Source organism: Stegastes partitus, unplaced genomic scaffold (genome assembly GCF_000690725.1).
Source record: "Stegastes partitus isolate 25-593 unplaced genomic scaffold, Stegastes_partitus-1.0.2 Scaffold1314, whole genome shotgun sequence".
In the NCBI taxonomy this organism is placed as follows: Eukaryota; Metazoa; Chordata; class Actinopteri; family Pomacentridae; genus Stegastes; species Stegastes partitus.
In genome coordinates, this window is record NW_007579045.1 from 78,886 (window position 1) to 97,764 (window position 18,879).

The window sequence follows — 18,879 nt, forward strand, 5'->3', positions numbered from 1 at the left end:
CTTTACATACTCCCAAGAAAAAGGATTGAGCATTCACAGCAGAGGAAGGTGCATGTGGAGTTGTGTTTACATATTCTCAAATCCTGAAAGCTACTAATTACATACTACTAAAATGTGGTCTGTTTCTGACAGTCCAACGTGCTAGTGCACAACATGACAATTTTTTAAAAGCCAAAAGTTAAACGATCCAATACTCTATTGTGAAGCAACACTGCAAACATTCCATATCAGAAAATTCATGGCTACGTGATGGTTTCCAACCTTTTTTTCCAGTTCCTCTTTCAGTTTGGTACAGGAGGCCTCGTACTGGCTTTTCTCTGTTGTTGCCACATTCAGTCTTCTTTTAAGAGATTCAATGAGGGCCTTCCTGTTGGTGGCCTCCTCTGTAAAAGTCTTCACCTGCACAAAAAGAGAGAAAAAAAGGATTTTGGAAGTTAAAAGAAGAAGCTGTTTGTTTGGTTTTTTTTTTTACTGGAGATACTGAAATCATACATTCATCTTAAGTTTCTTTCAAATCAATTTAGTAAACTTGTATTCTGTAAGTAAACCTAACAGTAATTGAAATAGATTTCGTTTCTCTTTAGTCTTGCAGAAGACATAATCTCTGGGCTTTAAGAAATGCTGAGTACCACAATACCTAATTTTCTTTGTCATTCTACCAAAGGGTCTCAAATTAATTGAGTACAATAATGATCAGCTGTGATGCATTGTGCGTACCTTCTTCTCTAGCTCCTCCACCTGTCCCCGGTAGCTTTTCTCCATCTCCTGCAGGAACTTTAGTCTTGTCTTCAGATCCTCCACCAGCTGCCTTTTCATGCTCACATCTCGCTCTGTGTGGCTCACCCTAACAACATACATAAAGGAATGAACACACACACACACACAACCACAGGTGCACACAGCAAAATATGGTATAAACGTAAATGAGCATAAAGTCTACGCAGATATTCATATTCTTGCACAGCCTCACATACAGCATCTACAGAGCAGAGCAAACACAGACACACACACAGACAGGCACACACACGCAAAGCTGGCAGGCACAGTGTCCCCATGCAGTACATCAGGCATGACAGCTCATTATGACAACTAAATACACTGGCATGCTGCTTGGGTAAATGGAGGGGGGTGAAATAAGGATGCATATATAATTCTAACTGGCATATATTAGAGCAAGAGCTCTGGCAGGGAATGCCGCACTAAGTGTGACTGGGGAGTCCTCTTTGACAAACGGCATTTCGAATCAGCAGTGACACTACTTGAAAGACTGTAATCAAGCATTTAAATGTTTATTATTTTCAGCTCAGCATTACCCCAGTCATATAAAAACACATCAGCAGGGAACTTGGCTTGGGAAGGACTTATTATAAAGGGAATATGCTCTACAAAATGTTGTTTGTTCGTGTGCTGCACTGTTCTGACAATACTTCCCTAAAGAGAGCCAATGTCTCTGTATTGCAAGCTTATCGTGTCTTAACTGTTGCAAACATGCAGCACGTGTCACTTCCTATTTCAATAACCGGCAGTATTGACATGTTTAATATTCCTGCATTCTGCAGAGAGGCCTTGTTTTAAATGGTCTCAGTATGTTAGCATGTTTTATTCTGTTTTTATAAAAGGCAAATATAAAGCATTTTTCATGGTTGCCTAAACCTTGGGGAATTGGAACAAATAGAATAAAGATCATAAGGATGCAGTTAATTAAAATGGTTTTGCTGTTTTTTTTCTTTTTTTTAATTTCAAAGATGTAGTGGATCTCTTAGCTCCCACACGCATCATGGTTTGTGTGTTTTAAATAAACAGATGACGCAATGCTAGAGCAAATGCTTTCGTGTAAGTAAATGTCCCTGCCTCCCTAGGTGGATGAATGCCTGAGGGCAGACTGGTTAAATAAATGTGAGCTTGTCCTATTGGAGTGACATTAAATTAAATGAGAGAGGAGTCTAGCCTGGGGACTTTGGGGGGAAGTAGCGCTGGCTGGTTACCCCATGGATTTGGCCATTAATGAGAAAACCCATATTGAACCTTTCAGATGACTGTCTGGTGTTGACTTAAAGACAGAGAGCAGCAATAAGAGCCCCAGCAGCTCCCTCTGCCCCAATGCTAATGGCAATTAGATCGACAACATTTATTTTAGATGTTCTCTTCTTCTACACCCCAAAAAGAATAGAGGATAAAAAAGAATGAAGGATATATGGAGCTTCTGCCGGAGTGTGTGATCTCTATTTATGAGTGTTAGTGGAAAGAGAGAACGAGAGCCTCAAACTATATCCCGATCACTCACACGTTTGTTCCCTTTGTTCTGTGCTTGTTGGCAATATTGTTCATCAAACATGCGTGTATTGTAATGATAACAGTCAGTGGTCTGAAGTACATGAGCGTAAGAGAGACCGAGAGCGCACATTTCTGTGTATGTTGTTAAGAATGAAGTGCGGGTGGACGTTTCATGTGGCTGACAGACAACAGGGCTAAAGATGAAAGAAGCAGCTTCATAAATAAGGCAGGGCCATAGTGCCGGATATTGACTGAGGACATGCCGGTGTACTTTGAAATTCATTTCTTTTTTTCCCCCTTCTCTTCTTTAAGGCGAAGCAGCCTTGCTCCCTGTGTGTGTGCTGAGATGTATATTTCAGAGACGTCTAGACATGTCTTTCATTCTGAGAAGGGGTCCCTCCATGGAGGCAAATGGAGTGGTAGGTTACAAGAGATAGCGAGTTACAAGTGTGTGTGCGTGAGTGAGTGTGTGACAAGAGTCAGAGGAGAGGCTGAGGCTGTCGCAGAAACACAGCTGTGGGACGATCGCTCTGTCTGGCTGTGATCCTCGGTGCTTTGGTCACACACAAACACATATCCACTGTGATTGTACACATGCCCCGGATGCATTATTGAAAATGGCAGGCAGAGGACACAGCATACGAGACAAAGAGAATGAGAGGGAGGAAAGCCAAGTTGTTCTTTGTACCTTTCTCCCAGTTCAAATATAAGATCCTGATGCAGAATGATGATATGTGCTTGGCAGAGTTCAAATCTTGACAGTTTCACTAAGTGAATTGTTTATAGCTCTACAGTACATTATGACTATGTAATGCAGCAAGCGCTACAGTGAGTGAACCATGTAACTCATTAGGGCTTGTGGCCCACAGGCCAGAGTGATGCTGTGTGGGTTTTAGTGTCATGGGCCAAAATGGTCCCTCCTGCGGCACACAATCAATACACTGCTTTGATCAGAACTCCACATCAGCTACCCACGTAAGCAACACCACACTACATGACACAAAAGACACCCACATGCACACATGTGCATACACACTAACTCCTTTAGTGTTTTTTATTCACTCGCTCATGAGAACATGCATAATTTCACAAATGATTCAGAGAAGAGAAGCATGCATAAGTGGAGTGGAGCAGACAGAGTGCTGCCACATGGTGGAATCAAACACTGCGGATGAGAGCTGCAGAGAAATGTGCAAACATGCAGACACAGAGAGATGGAGAGACAAAGACAGAGAGAGGAAAACAGAAAGAAAGGCAAAAAAAAAAAAAGCAAAATAGGAGCTGTACTGCACAGCAACAGTAAGCGAGTAACACAAAGAGAAAGAAGTAACTAATGAAGACAAAGGTGTGAAACTAACTTGTCCTGCAGCTGGCAGAGCTTGTCGTCCTTCTCCTGGAGCTGGCCTCGCAGGGCTTTGTTAGCTGCCACCTGCCTTGTGACCTCTGCACTTGCACTCTAGGGGGAGGGCACACAGTGAGTGTGTTTGTTAATGTGTTTGAACGTGTGCGATGGGGGGTAGGGAAGGTTTTCACGACACAGCTGATGACAGGTCAAGCACAGCATGCCTCCTCATTATAGTTACAGTGGGAGGGTGGAAGGTGCTAAAAGAGGTTAAGAGCAAAACTGTACTTTCCTAAGTAGACAGAGATAAAAGGACTAATTAGTAAAAACAACAGTTTATACACCTATGGTCCTGAATAAATTTAAATGTGGACTGTCTAAAACTGAATGACTAATCTGCTCACAAACAGATTAAACAAACAAGCTGCAAACATTTTAAACATTTCAATAAATCTCAGCTGGCATTCATTCTCTGCACACTTATTGCAAAACATAGTTAAAAAACAAAAACAAAAAAAGAGTTTGGAAAATTTAACCACTATTTAACAATAAACATTCTGTATATGAGATTATTTATTTAGCCTTTCGTTATGCATTTAAACTGTAAATAACAGTGAACACTTGTGCGCTTTATTCATTTCTTTATGAGTATCAAAGACACCAGCCTCACAATGGCAGGTCGGCTTTTGATTATAATAATGATGGATATCTGAACGTGCATGTTCACTTTGGTTTAAAGGGCCTCGGTCTCTTGTGGGAACTGTACCAGCACAAGCTCATGACAATGCGCTCAGTTAGTGTGTGCACCCCCACAGCATATCCCTCACCTCTCCCTTTTGCTGTCACCTGCCATGACTTCCTCAGCAGTGTGTAACGACAGCAGCAATCTGCTCTGTGACACTGATGAGCTGGCTGCTGAGAGGGTGATAATACTGTGGTACCAATCACACCTCATTCCCTATGATGTAGGGCACGTCTCTTCTGTTATTCCCCATTTCTCATCTCTTTGACAGGTACTCAGAAATAAGATCAAATGATAAGAAATGCTAATTCATGTTGAAATCACATGCAATTTCAGGTGATGTTAAGTGTAAATTGAAAGGCTTGAGAATTTGTTTTTTTTTTTTTAAACCATGCATGATTTCAAAGTAAAACCTTGACAGAGTTTCTTTTAGAGTTTCTAAAGTCCTCAAGGACTGAATTCTGTTAAACCAGTGAAATGTTTAAGTGACTCAGATATATTGATGTTTGATAAAATACTTTTTCTAACGAAAAAAAAAACATAAATGTACTATAATGTGTAATGCAGTTCTGTTAAGACTCTTGGGGTTCAGCAAAACAAGTCGCAGAAAGGCAACAAAAAGAAAAATATTAAATATGCAAAATTTACTGATTATATTTTATTACTACTTTTACCTGATATACCACAGTACATAGTAAAGTGGTTTTTTTTTTTTAGAAACATTTTTTGAGCTCAAAAGCATTGCTGTTCTCACAATTATCCTTGTTACTCATGGTATTATCCACTTAAGCTTCACAGTGCACAAAATTGGAAATGAACACAGTCTTTCATACCATCATCCTATTAAGAGATTTATCTCATAAGGCATACACAATAAGACAAAGCATGAGGGCCATTCATTAACTCCATAAATGCTAACCTTAAGTTTGGTTTGAAGTTGTTTGACCTCAGTCTCCAGAGGCTGGGGGGCAGGGTAGGCTGGGGCAGGAATGGCTTTTCCCTGGCAGGAGCACTCTGCATTTACTGGTCTGGTTGGCGGTGGTGCAGTTTGCGGGGGGAACGTGATCTGCTTCCACTGCTCCAGCTCCATCTCCAAAACCTTTTTCTGCTGTTCCACACCAGCCAGGTCAGAGGTTAGCTTCTGTAGATTGACCGACATTCAGAATTGGTGAACTAGGACACTGGTGATAAAATCCTGACTAAAAACAAAAGTTTTACCTACTGTTATTAAACCAAGGAAACATATATTTGTGTTATATGGTGGTGAAAGTTAAAAAGTAATTGGAGAATTGATGGTTGCATGACAGGGTAGACAATTAAAATTAAGGTAGACAGAAATCTAAAAAATAAAATAAAACAATAAAATGAAGCCCTCGTTCTGCAGCTCCTCCACCAGACAACCATGTACTACAAATGTGCAAAGGTAGTCATGCTAAAAGTCAGGATCCTCATGTATTCACAGACATTGATAGTAGAACAATGGTCTTATCTACATTATCTTATCTATTCTTGGTGAAAAGCCTTGTGATTAACCAAAATCTGCAGTTGTGGGCTTAATTCTTTAAAGCCTGAAAACTGATCCAACAGGAGGTACAAAAGTCTTGTTTTCTCTCAGGACATTTTCAATTATAAGCATGGAATATATGCTCAATTATGCCCCTCAAATACTGCGTATCCCAGCTTTAGTTTGGGTCTGTGTTGCCATGCAAAAGTTATTACTACTGTAGAAAAAAAACAATTCCTGTGAATTCCACTAGTCTGCATTTTAAATGTACATTGGAAGATAAATACACAGACAAAGTAAACACAAAATGTCTGAAATATTCTATGTGTTATCCACAGGAGAGCTGCGGTCTCTGCTTTAATGTCTTGTCTGTGTTAAAAGTCTTTTTTTATGCTAATTAGGAGACAGATGATGCTGCTGCCTGATCAATATGGTCTAATTCACACTGTGATTTCCATGCATAATAAAGCCATCCTGCAGAATCAGAGAGCGCTTTGCGACAGAGTTGAGCATTTGGTGAGTGATTGGGTTTAGACTGACAAATGACAGTGGTACTAACTGACCATGTACAGTGTATCAATGATTCTGAACATAAGCATCTGAAGTAAACATTTTTGACCACATGTGTGTGGTGGAGACCAAAAAAAGCTCTTTTCCTTCTTATTAGGAAAAATGGACCAGAATTAGATAGCTGACTTTGGTTCAATACTGCCACAATTAGCTGATCTAGTATCATATCAAACATCAAGAAAGCATAATGGCACAAATAGGAGACATGATACATGAAGATGTGTGCTGCACACATAGGGTAACACACACACCGCCACACACACACACACACACACACACACCCAACTGAAACCACAGATTCCCAGGGGTTTGCTCTCTGCTCCGCATACATGGAGGTTATTGATATCTGGTTGCTGGCTGACACCTTTTAATAGAATCCCTCTTGTTTTAGGTTTCCTCTTCCCTGTTGAAGACACACATGCCATATCCCAAGGGACAGTGAGTGAGACAGAGGGAGGGGTAGAGAATGAAAAGTGGGGCCATGGCCCCAGTGGCAGTGGAGCACGAATTAAGAGAGGCATTGATGACACTTCCTGTAAGACAGGCTTTGATTTCACAGGCCATTTTCAGCCCTGGTGAGAGATGACATTGACATGGACTGATATACTGGTAGTCCATTAGGCCAGGAGAGAGGACACCTCTCTCTCTTCCTGTCTTTCTTGTGAGCAGTGGTCTCACTGATACCATTCAAAGTCACCATTGGTAGGATAAATAAAGAAAAGCAGGCTGCTGAAACATATTTAAATGCATGCAGTCACACCTGCACACACCCAACAGCCAAAGGGAGATAGACCACTGAAACACCAGCGTAATGTCTTACTGTACCAATTCCTTATTCTGCTGGCCAGACCAATTTAAATAATGTCTGGAGCTTTCCTTTTTAGGTTATTATGTCTGTAGCACTCCTTTAATCCTGCAATAATCCCAGCCCCTTACATGTTAGGGGAGGGCAGGACACTCCACACTTAAAGAGATAAGGCTGGTAAATTTGGGAGGCGATGTCACAGTGAACTGGCAAAGCAAGTAAATGCGGGATTAATGACAGAATGAGGCAGATAATTCAAGCAGCCAAATGATCCCATGTTTGGATGATATGCGTGACTAGCACATTCTGTCAAGAGCTAGACTTGGTAGGAATTGGAGAACATGCGTCACCTGCCACCTGAGTTTTTTAAGCTTCTTATGCCTCCTTAAGAGATGTCTTCAGTTTATTACAACTTGCGTCTAATTTTTGTAGTCATCCTCCATGATCAGTAGTAACATGAACGCATTCACAGGTGCATTGATAAGAGGTGAGCAACATCATTAAAAAGAAGTCATATGGAGCATAAAACACAAAAAGAAAGATGACAATAGAGGTTTTAAACAGTTTTGACCTTATTTGAAAGAGAAAAAACGAATACAAAACAAACACAAACAAAGACTGACATTTGTTAAATTAATTCTTTGATGAAGGCTTCAGGAGTTGTAGTTGTGTATGCAATTTTCCTAAGCATTGTTTTTGTACACTGACTTTTGCTTTTACCTCCAAATTAACTGGCTTAAATCTAGCTAAAGTGTTGGTTTGTTCACAGCCTGTCTAATTGTCTGACTGCTCACATATCTTGAATCTTTGTAATGTAAAAATGTTCCCAAATTCCCAGATATCTGTAATTACAGTTATAACTGTAATGTAATCGTAACTGATGAAAATACTACTGATAACTACAAAAAATAAAGTGCCTGCTGCAATAAATAGGAATGATGCCTTATGATAAATATGACTGTCTGGGGTAACAAGTAAGAATCCAAAAACTGGAAATCAGCAGAGAAAGCACAGCTGTGCTGACTGAGTGATGAAAGTGTCACCATGCTGTTGAACACATGTTCCATTTAGGCTGAGATGTGGAGAGCAGAGCACAGCATGACAAAGCACATCATACCTTTCCACTGCAGGTCTGTTTCTCCCCGAAACCAAAGATTTCAGGAGAGCAAAACTATAACTTAAATAACAACTATTAAATTCATTTATTAAGATATTTACACCTCAAATTTGAAACTCATCCACACATAAAAGAGGAAAGGGGAAAGCAAGTAGGAATAGAAGTGACAAGAAAACATGACTTAATGATAGAAGGAGGCCAAAAAAAAAAAAAAAAGTAACAAGGGAAGGACAGAATGACCAAAGGATCAGGAGAGAGCAACACAAACAAGTTTCTGTGAAACTGCCATGCTACTTCTCAAATGATGGCCCCTGTGGAGGCTGTCCTAAGCCAATTACAAGCAGAGAGTTTTAGTTAGAGAGTTGGCCAGGACCAGTTGGAACAAGCCCAAAGTCCATCACCTCTTGCCCTTTCCAGAGAGGGCAACAAGACCCGGCTTTGGCCAGTCAGTCGACTCCAACTTTCTCTGGTGGAGTGGCATTAATACTGCAGGAGGAAAGAGGAAACAAACAGGAAGACAACAATTCCCTCTCTGTCCACTCATTCACACAACAGTGTATGTGTGTGTGTCTACATGTGTGCCTTGACTGCTGTGTCTGAGTCTAAGGTCTCGTTGGGCTTCAGCAATCAGATGCCTGGGTGGGTGCACAAGGGCCACTTCCTAGGTAGCAACACTATGAGGGCTGCACTCTGACCTGTGTGTACAAGTCCAATGTACTGTATCTGTACTATTTCACTCAGGAAATATACAGATATACAGATACAAACACGTGTACCTAATCATTCGCTGGCTGCTACTATGTCTGAATTCACCAAAAGAAGTCTCCTGTCTGTCAGATTAACGACTGTGCCTGTCAAGGCGTTGGTGTGTGTATATGTGCGTCCCTGTATGTGTGTACATATGTTGATGTGTACAAGGAGGCCCTGACAGGAAAGATACTGTTTAGGGGCCAAAGTGCTTGGTGTTTTATTTATACACAATACCAAGTCTAGGAGCTTCCTACCTGGAGGCAGGTACTAAATAACTAAATGGGTGTGTGGCACTGAAATCCATAATAAAACAGTCGCCATATGTGTGTATGAACACAAGTGCACGTATTTGGAGAAATGTAACTGCTGGTGACACAGATTGTTGTGGAGAACTGGCTTACTGAAACATTCAGCAGGACAAGACAACGGAAGAGTCAGAGAGAGAAAGAGAGTAAGAGATTCTCCTCCTCTCTTCTGCTCTGTGGTTCTGACCTCCAAAGACTAGGGTAGGCCTGTCAGCCACACTTATTAAGCATGATAAGGGCATGCTACTGCTGCACTCTCAGCCCCCAGAAAATACAAAAGAATCACAAAAAAAAGACAAAGGCATAAAAATAAGAAACTTCCTAACACTTGCAACTGGCTTTTCCCTTCACTCATCTCTCGGTTTTTCCCAAGTTACCTGTGTGAGCTGCTTGCTGCTGCAGAGTTTCTCAGTGAGGGAGTTGAGCTGTGCCGTGATCATCTCATTGGCCCTTCGCAGCTCTTGGGCTGAAAGCATAGCATCTTGCCTGGCACTTCGCAGTATGTCAATGTGACGCTGCAGAGACTCGATGCGCTGCTGCAGAGAAGAGGAGGAGCAGCGCTGGGTCTTCATCAGCATCCTCTTCCTCCTCCACCTTCTTTCCCCCCCTCTCGTCCCTTGTTCCCAGGGCTCATGCTGTTTATCGTCTAACAGGAGGAAGTACATGCAGCTTCCTCAGAGTTGACAAGTGCGCAGAAAACCTCAAAATCCCTATTTAGAATATACTGCTGGGAGACAACAGGCGTGTGAAAAAGTGCCTTTGTGTAGGCACAAGTGAAACTGTGATATATTTAACAACTTGAATGATTAACATTTTCCATTTATAACCAATTCAGGAATGTCAAGTTCTGAAAAAAGACAAAGCTTGTTAACTTCTCGAATACTTGTTTCTGATCGACAGCGTGTAAATACATTGAGTGTTCTTTCTGCTTCAATTAATAGTTGATTAGATTTTTGTAGTTTAGCATGGGTGCGAAAAAGGAAAACTTGTGCTACCTCGGGCCAAAACATTGCGCAGTTTTCTGTGAGAGTCTGCTGCTGGTGCTTCTGTGTTTGAGCTCGGTGCACACCTGTAGGACTGAAAGAACAGAAAAGTCAGAGGCAATGATGAAAAGCAGTTGTTTAATATAACACAACAGTTGACATGTTGTGCTTCCTGAAACGCGGCTCATAATGACACCATGATCACAGAGTGTGCTCAGTTTAACGCGACAAGACAAATCACCCTGTGCTTTAATAATTCACCTGAGCGTGTTCAACAGACTCCAACTTGAACGCCTCTCAGCAAGGATATTGCTTCTGACGGATGCTTGCAAATGCCGCTTTTGTTCAATCACTGTCTGAAAGCCCTGATTCACTCCTACAATGTGACAGGTGTGTTTGAGTGTATAGTCATTTGCACGCATAAGTGTGTATGCATGTGTGTATGTGACACCTCCCAACTGCACCATCGTTTGTAGTGACATCAAAGAAGGGCCCCCCTACCACGCCCCTCCTTCCTCTCTGCCTACATCCTTTGTATGGGGGTCAGGTAGGATTTGATCAGTGCCAGGTTTGATCAAACATGCAGAGAGGAGAGGGGAGATGAACCCTTTGGTTTGTGACATAGCAAGTCGTAAGGGGCTCGGGCTGTCATAGCGATGAGCCCAGGAGGAGTTGATGGGCACATTTAGCGGATCTGGAGGGGGGAAACTAAAGGGGGGGATCTGAGATAAGGGTCCTGACAGCTCCCTGGTTACATTCACAACAACAGCCCTCTATTCTTTCTACTTTCTACCATGCTCCCCTTCTTTTGAAAAAAGAAAGGAAGGAAAGAAGAGGAGAGGAAGATAGAACATCTTTAAAGGTCCCCTGCTCTCCTCTCTTCATCTCTCTTCTTGACGGAGTTTTCTCCCTGGGGTTTGGAGCTGCCATGTCCTGCTGTGAAGCGGTTTGATGTGGACAAGTGCAAGGGTCCAGACCTATTGATTTCATAGTGTGAAGAGGAGATGGAAAAGAAGCAGCACCGAGTACCACACACAGGGAAGCCAAGTAAATGCAAGTATTAAGGGTTGCCAGGTAAAAGACCTGTCGTGTGACACTGACCAAACCATGCAACAAATTGTTGCAGAGACCCTCATAAATATCTGTGCAGACCATTCACAGTAGAGCTGCAGATAGCAAGTATTCTCATAATTAGTTCATCTCATTGATTCATTCAACACCTATAACACCTACAACATGTCAAAAACCAGTTAAAAATGCATATTATAGGTGATCCTAGTCAATGGAGATGCATTCAAATGTTTCGTGTGACCAACAGTCCAAAACCAGTATGTTATATATGAGGAAGAGAAGTGGAAAAACATCACATTTGAGAAATAGGAAACAGCTAATGTTTGACACTTTAGTCTACCTATGCAAAGGTTTGATTGTTTATTTTTTTTTTTACAGTTTTATGGAAAGTGGCAAGCTCACCTGGGCTATTAAAGATGTCAACAGTTGCAGCGGTATACAAAGAAATGTACAAAACAACAGGACTCATTCTACAACTTCAAGCAAACATAAAAATGTCATTAACAGAATAATTTATTTCTATCTGTCTAAAAATGCAGGGGGAAAAGGCACAGATTATTTCGTTCAACTCTTAATGACTACCCTGTCAGAATATATCATGAGAATGAAAACATGTTCATAAAAAGTGCACTTGCTAAATTACTTTATAAGAACGCTTTCAGTTTTCAGTGTCACTGAGGTGATATTAATACTACCTGATTCTTTTGCTATGGTAATGGAGCTGTAAATACTGAACACATAGGAATCTTCTGACTTAAATTAAACTAGACATTGATTTAATTAAGCTTGTATTTATTTTCATAAAGTACCTCCACATATTCTTTCTCATTAAATAAAGAACAATTTAGTCTTACTATTGTAAAATCCGACCATAACCTTTTTATTTTATTTTATTAAATACTTACAAATTTAAGACCAAGAAGTGCCATTTTATACACTGTACTGACACAGCCTACAGTAAATGAATAATTTTTTTTGGAATCAGTATTTTCAAGATGCAGGAACAGTTTTTATGATGATATTATACCAGTGGGCTAATGGTGCCATGGTTACAACAAGAATAAAATAACTCAAAAACCTGTAGGCTCCTCCAAATTATGTAAAAGCTGACTATTCATATAAATTGTAACATATGAATGTAAAACATCACTCTTGCAGAAGAAGTCAGCACTGGAATACAAACTAGCCCAATGTTAATATCTGACTGTAGAAGTTTTTTGAATCCAAAAATAATTAAAAGATGAGACCAACCTTTCTATTAGCGTGTTTTCTGTAAGGCGCTGTCCCTGAGGGCACACTGTTGAGACTGTCCGAATACTCCTCACCGCTGTCGCTGTGGAGAAAGGTGAAGTTTATTACAGGCCAGAAGTTGAACCCACAACCCTGGTTCTGAAACTACCACCCTTGGACAAAAATCCAATTTACCTTTTATGGTTGATTTAGTTGACATCAAGCAAAAATATGTGCATTTCACCCCCCTTCTTCCAACAGAAAATCAATGTCCCATCCAATTTCTGAGCTGGAAGTGTAAATGTGGGTGTAAATTAAGTGAAAAGCTGCAGTGTCTAGTGCTGTTGGTGAATGCATCAACATGTATGAGAGCGGCTGTGGCCTTCATTAGCCCTCTGTGTGTGACAGACATGTGTGAGAGGCACGGCTGAGCGGAGCCAAGCAAAGTTGCATCTGATGGACGCACGGTAAGGGCTTCCTGAGACGCACGCACACACACACACAGGTTTATTGACAGTGACCTTTGACGTGAAGGTGGAAGCCAGTGACATTTACGCTGGCGGGTTTATTAAGGTGGGGCCTGGGAGAAGCAGCGGAGGTAAAGACCACAGAGAGAGGATGTAACTGGAACATGACAGGCCTGGGGGCTAGTTAGGGTTAAAACTCTTCTGGAAGGGGCACAGGGACTTCTTGAGGATTACTAATCACCACCACTAAGACCAGGGTTACATACATGAGTTTTAAAAAATCCATTCGATTCACAATTCTGCAATTCTGAATTAACCCCACTACTAATCTAAACATACTTAAAGTATGCATCAAGTCAACAATACTCTGTCTGAACCTGCCTATAGTGAACATGGCGAAGATCAGTTAACAAGAGTAACTCCACAGGCTAATAAAGCTGTGATGTGCTTTAACATATAATATATAGCTATGAATTCTGTGCAGGCACATTATAGTGATACCTCTGGAGAGCTTTGTGTATGTGTGTAGTGTTCCCATACTGTACATAAACACACATCTGTGCATTTAACAATCTGGGTCCAACAATGTGTGTCAAATACAGATGGGTGATAAATTTAAGTAAATAAATACATGTTGAAACATAATGAATGCCGGTGCTCTCATACGGGACACTGAATGGTTTGAACAGTATAAAAATCACGTCTTTATAGTCAACAGATATCATCCCATTTGAACGCCTTACAGAGATTTTGGAGAGATGCCCTCCAACACCACTGCAGATAGAAAATGCACTGCACTGATGGAGCACTTTTCTAGCTCATAGGAAAAAGACATGTCTTTACAAACCAACTGCAGCAGGGCTACCATTCAAGGTGTTGGCCTGGCTGTTGGTGTTCAAGAACATTCTAATGTGAGGAGGGAACCCAGAAACAAGAAACGAACTGAGTGATTATCTTTTAAATCAGGGGCGTCCAGGAGAGTTTAAGAAACTTGGAGAATCCACGCAAGAGGCTGCAAAGCTCTTCGAGTAGCTTTGGTGGCTCACCACCTAATTAAGAAACTAAGCGTTATATTTTTATCTTGCCTAAATTATATAAATCTATCATCTGCAATGTATTATCTTCCAACAGGGATCAAGTAAATGTGAATTATATAAACATATCCCATATTCTAACGAAATCATTCAGTAAGATATTCTCCGTGCCCACCTGCTCTCATTCTGTCCTGCTCACCAGTAAAACTGCTGATCTGCTCAAAATGGTCAGCTGCCTCCAGCAGCTCAAAACTTGAGAGAGGGAGCCAGAGGCATCAAGAAAAAGAAGGGGAAAAAACAAAGACTTGTCAGTAGCCTTAACGAGTCTGACATCTTTATTTGGCACTATTTAGGCCAAAGCTCCTTAGGCAAAAATACTGTATTTCCGGGAGCGTCTACTAGACATGAAGAGGACTCCTGCAAGATAAGAGACACAGAAGGCTTTACAGTAGCAAATCAGTTGACAGGTGCCTTAAATCAGGCAACATCTCAGTTTAGACCCTTCTTCACAAATCCACTTAGATCCTCCTCTCAGGTAAAGCGTTTATTAGACTGCTGCTTATTAGCCACATGGAGAGGCATTAGGAAAGCAGGGCATAGCTGCACCCAGTCCCCGTTAAACGGCCTCATGCGGATAGAGCTGGGGTGGATTACAGTCTGATGAATTAGTTGAAGAAATGGTGAGTTAGCAGGACCGAGCTAAAGAGAGAGCAGATAGAGAGAGGCATACAGGGAGAGAAAGAGAAGGGAAATAAATAGCAGTGAGTGTTTGAAATCAAATCATTTCATCCATCACTCAGTAGATGTTGGCTCAGTGGCTTTTTTGCATAAAACATACATGAAATAATTACTGTCGATGGTTCTTAATTTAGAGGGTGTTAAACAGCTTGTAGACATCTGGTACTGATCCGAATAGGGTCATTCAAAATTTATCTAACCAAATTAAAGCGAAGAGAGAGTAGAGGAGCGTGGGATGGAAAGGAAGTGCATGTGTGCGTTGGGAGGGCGGTAAGGGGTGGCTGGAGGAGGTAAGAGCAGTACGCAGTTGTGAATTGACATGCCACAAGATAAGCAACATAACTAGGCGCAAGGTGGGGTAGGCTTCCAAGCATATATGACTGTGTGAGTATGAGTGGGGGGGTGGGTCCTTGCAGGGGGATCCTTAGTGCTGTCAGGGGGGGTTAGTAAATATGCAAAGAACCAGTAAATTAAATCAAACTGCCAAACTGTCAATTTCGGGGTAGCGTGACTAGTGCATGAAAATGGCATCACTGGAAGGTATCAAGGCTTTGGCGGCCCCCTTATCCCTGGGCTTTTCTGGCATCGGTTCAACTTTGTGTAGAGAGGTGGCTAATTTTGCATGCAAATTTCAGTCAATAAGCTCCAAGCAAGGCGTCCCAGGATATTTCAAAGGCTCTGACAGTAGTTTCCCCCTCCTCTCTCTTTCTCTCTATCATTCTTGCTCACATTCTTCTTTTGGCTCCTGAATACCAACTAGACAGACAATGAAATTCAATCACCCATTTGCTTACACTTTGCATATGCACGTTGTCCCCTCGATGCTGTGTGCCCCCCACAATTCAGCCAGCCCACCCTCTCCACTCCAACCACCTAAAAATAATGAGGGAGGAGGTAGTGAGAATAAGTGCGTTTGTGCGTGTGCATGTGTATCATTACCTATCGGCGCTCACGTCCTCCCACTCGTCCTTAGCGGGACTTGTGCTGCGGCCTTGCCAGCTGATGGCTTGATTGGGGCTGACTGTTTGGTGGCTGCGCTGGCGTAGCAGACCTCTGCGCCTGGTTGTTTTCAATTTGACCTTGCTGCTAATGTTGTTAGCGATCCCACCTGCCCACGATGGTCCTGCTGCACGATTCCTGTAGAAGTCCCTGGCTGCTCTGAGAATCCCCAATTCCTGTCTCAGCCTCAGCATCTGATGATGAAGCTTGGTAGCCTCTTTCTGCGATGTGGCCAGCTGGGCTTTCAGAGCCATGATCTCACCACGATGTTGCTCCCCCTGGGCCAGGGCCTGGGCACGGGCTGCCTCTTCACGGACAGCTTCTTGGGTTCGCAGATGATCCACAGAGGCTTGGAGTCTGCGGCAGTTGTGGGCCAAGTCTTTGTTGGCCTCAAGTAGCTGTTCTTTCTCCTCCCTCAGCCTTTCTGTCTGCTCCTCAAGGGACACCATCCTCTGCTCCAGCTGCTCAATCTGAAAGAATCAGATATGGAGCCTCAGTGGTACAAAACAGAAATTTTTTCCTCTTGCATACCTATGGCTTTAACCATAAATACTCAAACAGCTGAATATGCTCTTGCACTGCTAGTGAAAGCGACATGTCAAACCTGAGTTCTCCCTGGTTTATTGTTCTAAGTATTAAAGAAAAATTCCATGAGAAAGGCCAGTTTCTAATTTGATCTGTGTGATAGCATGCACACAGTGGTTTCACTCTCCACTGACATTTTTCCCAGTGTGTAATTACAGTTTATATGCTGAGCAGTGTCTGTATGTGTGTGTGTTGCGGGAGTGGGTAAGAGAGGAGAGCAATACCCTCCTCTCCAGCCAGGCAAGGTTGTGGACATCAGACTGGCACCCTCTTACCCTGATCACCTTTAACTAGACAGCAACGAGGAGCACTTAGTCTATGTGTTAGATCTTTGGTGGAGACTGTTTAAGAGAACAGTGGGTGCCTGCTGGGTTTGTGCCTCCAGGCAATTTTTCCCTTTTTTTTGGTTCTCACTCTGCTTGCTGGTAAAGTCTGGTACCTTTCAAACAAAATTAGATGGCTATCCCCACTCCTGATGATTCACTGCGATGACGGCGGAAGGGGGGCAACACGTAAACTCATGCAAGCAGGGTTTTAAAAGCAAACATGTGCAACCTACTAACAGCTCCAGCACAAAATCTACTTTAAACTACCTACCATTTTCTGAGATATATGTAGTATTTATGGCCATTTGTCAAGTTTTCTTTTTAACTGAGAGAAAAACAAACTACCCCTTACATGACACTTGACTTGGAAATGACTATATGACCAATTCACTGAAGAGAGAACACCTTCAAATTATCCTTGAAAGACATCATGCTGTAGTTATGGCTCTGTCTGGTTTCTTTTATTGGCAGTGACAAAGAACACTTAGTGATGGCATAGTGCTGTACCTTTTTAAATGACTGTTCCATTCGGCCTGAAGAAAGAGAAGGCTTTTTCGGAGTGCTGCTTTTGACCTGGTGCTCCTCTACCATTTTGTGCAGCAATTCTGCAAAGGGGAACAAAGCTCGTTATTGTGACACATGTCAAAGTCAGGCTGCTCAATCAACAGAATGATAATAAAAAGGGTACATTAAATCAATTAGCATTAGTAAGTTCTAATTTCCTTCCTAAGGTCCAGTTTCTTTTCTCTTCTTTTGTCAATCAAATCAGAGGCAAAGCAAAATCACTAATGCCGTTTCATATGGACTTAAAATCTTCACTGCTAAAATGCGCCTCGTGTTTCATCTTATCAAATAGCCATTTTTATTCCCGATTAGCAGAAGGGTGTTTTATTTAGTAGTCCACGAGGAAACGGGAAAACAGTGTTCAAAAGCACACACTGGTACATACAATGTGCAACCTCTCTCTAGGGATCTTAAACAAACGAAGAGAAGTGCTTGAATCCCTTGTGGACACATAGCCCCAGGCTGCACTGCTTTGTAGTCCACTGTGTTTCCCCAAAGGACATCTAATCTCCACAGACAAACATGCTGCTTTATTCTGGGAACTTCAATAGTGGCGTTGGCAAACATACGATTTAGACTTTATGATAACAACAGAATGCATGCAAGCGTCCAAGTGTTTAGGGATTTTATGCTCACATATTTATGTACGCATACACAATGTAAGAGGCCTCGGTGTAACTGTCTGACATACAGTATCCACCTGCCAAAGTAGGAGCACCTTCTCTGCTCACCTATATGCAAAAGGCAACACAAAACAATATAAAACTTTCTGCCTTTCATTCACTCCTGTTAAACATTCATGACAGGACGACCAAAATAATTTGTACAATGAGGTTGGAAACATTAAATATTCAGGACCTTGACTTTTCAGGTCAGTTGATCTTTTGGAGAGTGAGTTGGAAAAAAGGGGCCATAGAAGGAGAAAGTAGAAAGAGAGCGAGTTATGCTGTAAAGAGCCGCTGTTCCCTTGCTTTGCATTGACGCTTTGCCCAGGGAAGTTTGTTACTTTGAATTAGCCTGCCCTTTTGTCTTCCCAACATGTCACATTCAATCAGACAGAGCACCAAATAGGACAGGAGAGCTGCTGTGCTCACTGGGTACATAACCAGGTTGGGAGACAATTATCCAGCTCCAGCACTGGTGGCATGGGAGTTGGCACCTCAGTACTACCTTGATAAGAAGACGTGGTGGCTCCCTAGTCACCCACTGTTGAAGGAGGTTCTGGCACTGCGGCATACATTAACGTCCCTCCCATGTCTCCTCATAGGATGCAGCACAAAGGCCCTGTTCCTTTCATCTGCTGCCTTTCGTTAGTGTGATCCTGGTGTGAGTGCTTCAACCCTCCATCCTTTTGATCAGGTCACAGGGGTTGCTCAGAAGTAATTGTTGTGGCCATTCACAATTTCTTCTTCATAATATTAACTCTACCTCCTCCTGACCAGATTTATATATTCTAAATATTGCTATGCTCAT

The 18,879-nt window shown here is 42.0% G+C and overlaps 1 protein-coding gene across 1 annotated transcript in view; it reads right to left on the bottom strand.

Moving 5' to 3' along the window:
• Nucleotides 1–18,879, bottom strand: part of cntln (centlein, centrosomal protein) — an 82,777-nt gene that overhangs the window by 20,959 nt on the left and 42,939 nt on the right. The window contains exons 15-23 of the mRNA XM_008298405.1: nucleotides 17,350–17,447; nucleotides 15,872–16,401; nucleotides 12,715–12,796; nucleotides 10,405–10,486; nucleotides 9,787–10,055; nucleotides 5,278–5,499; nucleotides 3,633–3,730; nucleotides 718–844; nucleotides 262–399 (exon numbers count right to left, since the gene is read on the bottom strand). Coding sequence (XP_008296627.1) covers nucleotides 262–399; nucleotides 718–844; nucleotides 3,633–3,730; nucleotides 5,278–5,499; nucleotides 9,787–10,055; nucleotides 10,405–10,486; nucleotides 12,715–12,796; nucleotides 15,872–16,401; nucleotides 17,350–17,447 — 1,646 coding nt within the window. The remainder of the gene's footprint in view (nucleotides 1–261; nucleotides 400–717; nucleotides 845–3,632; nucleotides 3,731–5,277; nucleotides 5,500–9,786; nucleotides 10,056–10,404; nucleotides 10,487–12,714; nucleotides 12,797–15,871; nucleotides 16,402–17,349; nucleotides 17,448–18,879) is intronic.